The 8,866-nt window shown below is 42.9% G+C and overlaps 1 protein-coding gene across 1 annotated transcript; it reads left to right on the top strand.

The window, feature by feature from the left end:
• Positions 1–1,355: 1,355 nt before the first annotated feature.
• LOC122770750 lies at positions 1,356–4,768 on the top strand. The gene is made up of 4 exons (XM_044027836.1): positions 1,356–1,685; positions 1,776–1,880; positions 2,910–3,438; positions 4,010–4,768. The coding sequence occupies exons 1-4, from the start codon at positions 1,530–1,532 to the stop codon at positions 4,237–4,239; spliced, it is 1,020 nt and encodes a 339-aa protein (XP_043883771.1). The 5' UTR covers positions 1,356–1,529; the 3' UTR covers positions 4,240–4,768.
• Positions 4,769–8,866: the final 4,098 nt, after the last annotated feature.

Raw genomic sequence — 8,866 nt, 5'->3', positions numbered from 1 at the left:
ATAACTTTGCGATTGAAGGTCAGATCTTAACCAAACTTGTGATGATAGATGATGGGCTTTTGCTAAAGATGCCTAAGCAAAAACTGTAAATTTTGGAAACAGCGCCACCTGGTGGTAACAGAAAGTACAAGTTCACAATTTCCCTTATAACTTTAACAAATTTCCTTGTATCAAACTCAAAATTTGGGAAAACATTCAAAACACATGGTAGATGATGCGTGCCTAATATGATAACAAATTGTTCAACAGTGTTGCAATGACAACACTGCAAAGTCAGATATTTGCGACAAAAAACAAACTGCTACCACTTTGCGAATGCTATTCCAATCTGAACCAAACTTGCTAGGATTGATGATAGTCAATCCCTGAAGATGCCTGTATGAAAATATTCACTTTCAAAAACAGTGCCTTCTGTTGACGGCAGACAATATGACGTCTAGTATTTCGCTACAACAACAAACTCTTATAACTTTGCGATGGAAGGTCAGATCTTAACCAAACTCGTGACGATCGATGATGGGATCTTGCTGAAGATGCTTGTGCAAAAACTGTACATTTTGAAAACAGCGCCTTCTGGTGGTAACATAAAATACAAGTTCACAATTTCCCTTATAACTTTAACAAATTTCATTGTATCATACTCAAAATGAATGAAAACATGTAAAACACATGGTAGATGATGCTTGCTGAATATGATAACAAATCGTTCAACGGCGTTGACATAAGAACACTGCACAGGATCTACTCTACTGAGTGGTTCGTCAGTGCAGTAACCTTTGTTCGCCACATGATGGAGGCATTTGCCTACAAATCTATCAAATCTAACATTTACAGTTTCTCATGCTGCTCTAATTGGGATTGCTGTATTCACTTGAAACTTGATATGTGAGACCTCAAACCCGCCCGGAACATGTCTGTAAAGCAGTAATGCCAAAGTCAAATACACGGGGGGCCAAAATAAAAAAAACAAGTGGAGGGTTAAATTTTTATTAAAACTTGCAATTACTGCACATATTGAACCAATACCAATACCAATACCATAGCCTATATTGCACTTAATCATAAAATTAAATTAAATTAAATTAAATTAAATTAAATTAAATTAAATTAAATTAAATTAAATTAAATAGGAAAAAGAGGAAGTCTGCCATTTTAAACAGGAAGTGCCCTCTAACTTAACACATGGACGCTGAAAATAGTCCAAGCTGAAAATAACTACTACCGCAAGCAATGAATGAACGGAAGATGAGCTAGAGGACTCGCACGGCGAGGTGGGCGCAGGGAGACCCGCGAGCCGTCAAGCTCGAACCCGTTGATTACCGCTTGCGGTACTAGTTATTATTATTATCATTATTATTATTATCAACAATAATAATAATAATAATGATGATAATAATATAACATGTCCAAAAAGTGATATTCGATACTCTATTATAGCATTTCAGTTTTACATAATTACCGTGTTTCCTAAGAATTGATGTACAGTGTAAATAACTGGGCCTGTTTCAAAGACCAGTAAACGCCACTGGATGCCCACCATGGTTCAGTGGCAGCTCTGCACACTAGATCAACTGAGGGATTCAGACTTTGGTCGTCCTTTTCCACGTCATGGCCTTCAGCTCCTGTTTTGGTTTGCTAACTGCTGTGTGACCTCTGAACTTTTCAACCTTGTGCTCATATTGAAGGTATACTCTAGTCACCTTGACAGCATTTACTTTATTTTCTTTTTGTACGTCAGCAGAGGTAATATGTGACGTGTGTGTCTGCCTCCACAGCTGGTGCCACACTGTGAACCAGACAAAGGTTACTGTGGCTTCCACTCGTATGGCAACATTGAGAAACTTCTGCCTGTGCTGAGGAGACACAAGGACAGAACTAAGGTTTGTGACGTCTTTTGTTGGTTTTTATCTTTTATTCCTTTTTTAAAAAATACATTTAAACTCTTAGAGTAACTATCTTTGGTAAAGAGCACTCTCGCTGTAACGGCCCTAAGATTGATCATATCTTCCTGTGATGCTACAGATTTTGTGGTGAGCGTCTGCAACCTGATACCAGTGGACGTGTAAAAGTGTTATTCTCTCTCAGATAGTGGTGTAACCCATGAAAATCAGAACCCCATGTCGAAGCCTCCAGATTCACAATTTGTCGCCAAGTTGACGTTTTACAAACGGATGTTCACAGGCTTCACTCCTATTGGATAATAGATAATACCCACTGTCAGTGTTCTAGGTAGGCAGATGTGTTTATTCATCCCAAAACTGGGAAACTATTTATTTATTGTCTTGTTTTCCCCAAAATGGGAACATATTTTACAAAATTGACATTATGTTCAGTTGAAGATGAAAAAAAATTGAAACTCATAAATGGTTTACAGTGCAAACTGACAAGTAGCTTCATTGTAGTGGTAGTATTATACCCAAGTGTAGAAGTGGGCGGAGAGCTGAGTAAGGGGGAGGAGGAGGGAGAGTGAGGAGAAGTGAGGGGGCGTGGTCTGGTGGAGGCGCATCACATGGTGGAGAGAGAACCACAGACATATAAATGACATAGACGCCTCATCGACAGCAGCATGGTACGCAGACATCAGATGCCTCATTCATGTTCTGTGCTGGGTCTGTGTGAACACAACAGATGTATGAGTGGATGTTTAACGTGTATTAAAGGATACGAGGTATGAGCTAAGTCTAAATCAGTGAGACTTTTATTCATGGTTTGGTGTGAAATACAGTCAATGTTAAGATGTTTTATAACAATACTGAACGTGAAATACTTGCAATTCCGATTCCTTTCATGAAGATAAACTTGAAAGTACTTTCATCTCGAGATCATGACCGTGGTCACTGAAATAAATTATTCATTTAAGCGACAGCTCTGGTTTAGTTACACTTGAATGTTGTTGTTTTTTTTTAAAGGTCGAGTACTTTGTAGTTGGAAACCTGAACACAGGAACCCACCCGGGGGCTGCAAACCTCCCTAATTATGTGAAAGAGAATTATGGCTCGAATGGCAACCGTGGTATTTACAACATTGACCGCATCATCATCAGTTACCAGACGAGAACCAGGGTGGTGGAGACCGTGTACGTCACCCAGCATGATGGAGCCGCCTCTTGGAGTTTCAGTGCCGACAGGACGTATGAAATCAGCTGTGAACTGATCCAAGCCCTGCAGAGCCCACAGCTCGATCTCACCACCTTTCTCACGCTGATGGGCTACTATGTAATGCACTACCCACAACCTTCCACACAGCCACTGTTCAACCAAGTGCAGAGCTACAGTGGATCCACGGGAGGAACAGAGGAAGACTACTTCCAGTTCATGTCAGAAGCCTTCAGCCGCCAGTTAAATATCAACAGCTACAGCTACAATGACGAGAGAGTCAAGAAACAACGAGCTTTGAGGCAAATTTACTGGCGGTCCGGGTGGCATCAGCCTTATCAAGGTAAATGTCAGTGTTCACTCACGGCTCTTTCCTTTTATAATCCACACCATGTGTTCACATTGAATGCGATGCAGTTTGTAGCCTTGACGCGTGACAGACCACAGGTTATTCAAAACACGAGTCGGTCGCACATGGAGTTGAAGTTTCTCTTGAAGACACTTCGCCTCTCGTCCAAGAGTGAAGTCACTTTTATTCATACAGCCCAACATCGCCTCGAAGGGCTTTACAGTCTGTCCAGCAAGTATGTTTCTGAAGGTTTGTGAAACCAAGGAAATCTAGGGACATATGAGAATGAGTTTATGTGAATCTGCCAGTCTTTTTTAATCGTACAAGCATCTTCTCCACAGGGAAAGTGTGTGTTGGGAGCCCCTGAAACACTAGTACAAAATGCCACCCTTGCGTTTCTAACAGAGCCCATTTTTAGATGAAAGATGTGGCAAAGACAGAATGTTCACAAAGACCAAACACAGTAATAACATCAGCAACAGCAAACAGCTTCAGCACAGTGTGCTGGTTATTTAATGAAAGCTATGGACACATTGTAATGCTGCCTGTGATTTTTCATTTGTAGGTTCTAATGAAGAAGGCAAGAAAGGTTATGGTGGTGGTGGAGGAGGAGGAGGAGGAGGAGGAGGTGTCAGCTTCCTCAAGATTCTCCTTGGTGCAGGAGCGCTCTACTTAGCAGCCAAATGTTTCAGCTGCCTCTGGAGCTGCTGGAAGGAAGAGTTAGTGAAGGTGATTCAATGCAAGACTCCTGCTTGTAAACAGCCACATCACGTCATGCTGGATTATGTGTACTAGAATGTTTCAACATTCTACTCTACTGTAGACGACTGAGGCGGGGCGGCCCTTGGCCTACTTGGAAAGGCAGCTGGGCTTGTAACCAGAGGGTCGCTGGTTAAAATCTGAGGAACTCATGAATTTCAGATTGAGCAGGATTTGGCATTTTCATGACCTTCAAATGAAACTCAACAGTTGTTCCCGTGATCCTGCCTAATGTGCTGTGAACGCTCCAGTGTGTAAACATTTGTGACATCTAATGAGAAGAATATAAACCCAGGACGCCTTTGAGATGGACTGGCTCAGGTCAGATAGTCGAGCCCAGAGTGCAAACCAAATATGTTGGGCATGGTTATGTTATGCTGCACACAACAAGCAACAGAACTGAAATCAGAACCAAATGAAACTATTTTTAAATCCAGTTTAAAAACTTCTCCCTAAAGCACTTTAAATTTTAATCTTTCACTGCACATAGAACTTTACTTGAGCTTTTTGTTGGTTGGTTTTTCTCTCTTTGCATTTTTTGGTACTCTGATTTATTGTATTATAATGTCTCCAACATTTAACTGTTGTTTTTATGTAAAGCACACTTAATTGTTTTTGTGTATGAAATGTGCTTTACAAATAAAGCTGCCTTGCCTCGGGACCCGTCCACATGTTTACATGTACACAGGTTTAGGTGAATACACATGCTTGTGTTTTGACTGAGACGTTTTAGGGACCTGAAGTGATATTTTTTGAAAATGCCTTCCAGAGTGGGAAAATGTCAAAACTCCAGCCTCACCTTTCCGTGCAGACAGCGAATGATGTTCCAACAAGTCTGTTAAAAACCTTCAGTTCATTCAAAATGCTGCAGTATGAGTTCTGACAGGAACTAGAAAGAGAGACCATATCACTCCAGTGTTAGCTTCTCTACACTGTATTTATTTACAACGTAAATTACCCCACTGCGGGACAAATAAAGGATCATTTTATCTTATCTTATCTTACTGGCTCTCCACACAGTATAGAATTCAATTTAAAACCCTGATCAGGCCCCTTCACACCTGAAATAAATAATTTTACCTGATCACCCTAACATATTACTTTGGTCCCAAAATACAGGTTTACTTGTGGTCCCCAGAGTCTGTAAGAGCAGAATGGGAGGCAGAGCCTTCAGTTAGTTATGCTGCAATAGAACTAGACTGCTGGGGGAATTCCTGTGGTGCACGCACACTCACTCTCTCACACGCACACTCACTCTGTCACACTCACTCTCTCTTACACTCCCGGTATGAATATGACTTCATTATATGTCATTAACCGTGTTCTCTCTCTCCCTAGTTCTTTCCTTCCTGTCCCCTCTCTCTCTCCATGTCCCCCCTGCAGGCTAGAGGATCCAGATCCAGTTTTGAGGCTATTATTATTATTATTAGCATTAGCATTAGCAGTTGTAACAATCTCTGCTGCTGCTTGTAGTTGTTTAAACATGTCATCACTGACTAACTGTCTTGTATAAACTTATAACTTGATACAGTTGTTGCTCCTGGAATCTCTCTTCTGTCTCTCCCTCACCTCCCTCTAGTCCTTTCTCTCCCCCACCTCTCCTCTCTCCCCCATATTTCCTTTCACCCCAACCGGCCGAGGCAGATGCTGCACATGTGTGAGTCTGGTTCTGTCAGAGAGTTTTTTCTGTCCACTGATGCCTTGTGTTTGCTCATTGTGTGAATCGTTGGGTTACTCTGCTCTAACACTGTAAAGGTTTTTGCCTTCCTCTGTACTTTATAAAGATGATGTTTTGGAAGATGGCCTTAAATTGACATGTGTCATTGAAAGAGCTTGACTTTTGTGCAAGAATAAAGTTAAGTTGATATTTAGGTAAATGTCTCCCTTGTTTGTGATGCTCTTCCAGGCTTTCACCGCAGCCTCTTTCACTTGTTGTTTGTTGCAGGGCTTTACTCCTTTCAGTCTCCTCTTTAGATCTTTAGGTGCAGACTTAATGTTTGTGTAGACTTGTGAGTTCATTGTGCTGCTGCCATCATGTGTTACATCATCAATGAAGGTGAATGAGTCCATCCCAGAAGAAGCCATGACATGACCTCCACCGTGCTACACGCAGGGAGACCGGCCAGGAGGGAGTTGCAGTAGTCCAAGTGTGAGATGACAAGAACCTGGACCTGGACTTGAACCTGGACCTGAACCTGTGCCGCCTTCTGGGTTAGAAGAGGTTGTATCCTCCTGATGATGATGATGATGCAACACGTATATGTAAGATCGAGCTGTTGCAGGGATGAGGACGACTCCAGAGAGAAATGATTGGGCCGCTGTTAGTAGCAGTCAGCCTTAAGATGTTGATCTACCGGCCTCGAGGTGCGTCGGCCCACCAGGATAATGCCCGGTATGCCAGATTAGCAGTCCAGTCCTGGTTTCCAGTCAAAAGACTGTTTAAGCTGCAAAGACTTGCTTAAAATATTGTAGGTGAAGGTTATTTAAACATATTTTATTTATTTTTTAAATAGCTAACATCGTGTGGGTTTGTGTTTATGTGTGCATGTGTGTGTGTGTTTGTGTGTATGTGTGTGCGTGTGTGTGTGTCTGTCAGTGAGAGCGTGAGTGTGGGTTAAACCATGACAGACACATGCATCTGTTCTGTTACAGCCTGACCACACAAACTCTATAAGAAGAAATCTGTACGTTCACACAGTGGAAACTGTGGCCACTGAAACTTTGTCACCTACAGACAGTGTGCTGTTGATGTGTGAGAAAGTGTTAGAAACCATCCTCTGTGGTTGCTTTCCACGGTAACAAGAGTCAGCCAGACTCAAACAATTGCCATTGTTTGTTTGACGCTTTGACTCATAAACGTCAAGATGTGGTCAACTAGATGGCTTCAAAGGCTGGACAGCTGTTGGGACCACCTCTGACCCAAAAGATCTCCCTCTGGTTTTGTCATGTGAGCAGAAAACCATTTTCCAAAAAGAAACCCAAAAAATGTCCGGACCCACTTTTTCAGTATTCACCTTCAGTCCAGAGAAATGATGGTGGAACAACCAAGAAGGTCAAACCGGTTTGAATCTCGGTTTGATCAAGAGCCTTTCTGTGTGGTTTGGAGATCTCTCCCCAGTTCCAGAGAAAAAGTAGTTCCGGGAGAGAGCCAGGGTCACAAAACGAACACGTTTTGCATCACAAACAAGCATGCATGTGTTATTAACACATTTGAGCAATAACATCGCTGTCCATCACTGGAGAGAGCTCTCCAAACAGGAGACTCTGTAATGATTCAACAGTGTTAAACCAATGTAACTTAATGTCCAAATATCCTGAGATTATAGGGTGTTTTGGCTCTTTCCAACAACAGACACTCTCTCTCAGGCAACAGAGGTTGATCAGTCCCGAGCCCGTGCCCTGGCAGCACACCCATGTATCCACTCTCTTCATTCAAAGCCACCAAGAGGCTTTTTCTGTTGCCTCTGTGCTGTTAAAGACAATGCTGAGTGCAGTGGAAAGTGAAGACAGTGAAGGCCTGCAGAGGGACTGTCCGGCAAAGCCTCCACACCCTACCACCACAGACAAGCACCTTGCCTTCCAGCCTTGTCTGTGGCAGTCACTGACAAGATCCTGAATCTTCTCCCTCTTCTGCTCAAAGGCCTCCTCCATCCGCTCTTCCCAAAGCACAGTGAGCTCCAGCATGACAACATTCTTTGTCTCTGTAAAGTGTTGAGAAGCCCTGATGTTTCTTTAGGCATTTTCTTTGGCTCCTCTTCCACCTCTGATGAAGCTGATGATTGCTTCATGGGTTTGGACCTGTGGACAGTTGTGATAGTGCTGCAGAAGCTCTCTGCTCTCAATATGTGTTCAAGGGCCCCCTTCCTCTGGCAAAGGGGGCATGATGTTGAATCTTAAGCCCCTACAGTGCAAGTTGGATGGATTGGGGAGAACGTCATAAACTGCCTGGACCAGGAACTTGATGCAGTGTGGCTCTGCCCACCAGAGGTCACTCCATCTTTTGCCTTGAATTTCCCGGGTAAGAACCTCTTGTCCTCATTCTTCGGCCAGCCCTCTGACTCCTCACACGTGCTCTTAATGGCGGTTGTATCCTTGAGGCTGCTGTTGAAGATCTTCCCCAGGCTTTTTACTGGCTTTTCAACTAAAGTGGGGGATTGGTGTTCCTGAGATCAAGAACTGGAACTTGTGACCACTCTGCCCTTTCTTAAGACCAAAGTTCTAGATTGTTCTGGCTTGAATGACATTCAGGCCCTTCCAATCAGCTTCTCTAACCCACTTAGTATCCATCTGCCTCCCGGCACCGACTCACCACGTACTGAACTTCTTTCAGGAGTGGTTCAAATCGAATGCCTCCATGGGCTCTGGTGGTCTTACCACGTCGTCAAGCAGTCCTTTCATTCCCCCTCAGTTTTTAGTTCTTCAATCTTAAGTTACAGTTTAGCCCAGCTTGTGTTGTAACACTGATACTTTTTGCCTTTGACATCAAATAATGAATGATGTGATTTAGCTGGAGAAGCTGAAGGCATTGCTGTTTGTACTTGTGTCAGCTTTGAGTGTTCTACCATGATCATCTGTCTCTCTCTCTCTCTCGGTCTGTCTGACTCTCTCTCTCTCTCACACACACACTTCTCTGTGTGTCTGTCGATGAGTGAAAAACAGCATA

Source organism: Solea senegalensis, linkage group LG6 (assembly GCF_019176455.1).
Source record: "Solea senegalensis isolate Sse05_10M linkage group LG6, IFAPA_SoseM_1, whole genome shotgun sequence".
Classification (NCBI taxonomy): domain Eukaryota; kingdom Metazoa; phylum Chordata; class Actinopteri; order Pleuronectiformes; family Soleidae; genus Solea; species Solea senegalensis.
This window is presented reverse-complemented; position numbering and strand designations above follow the sequence as displayed.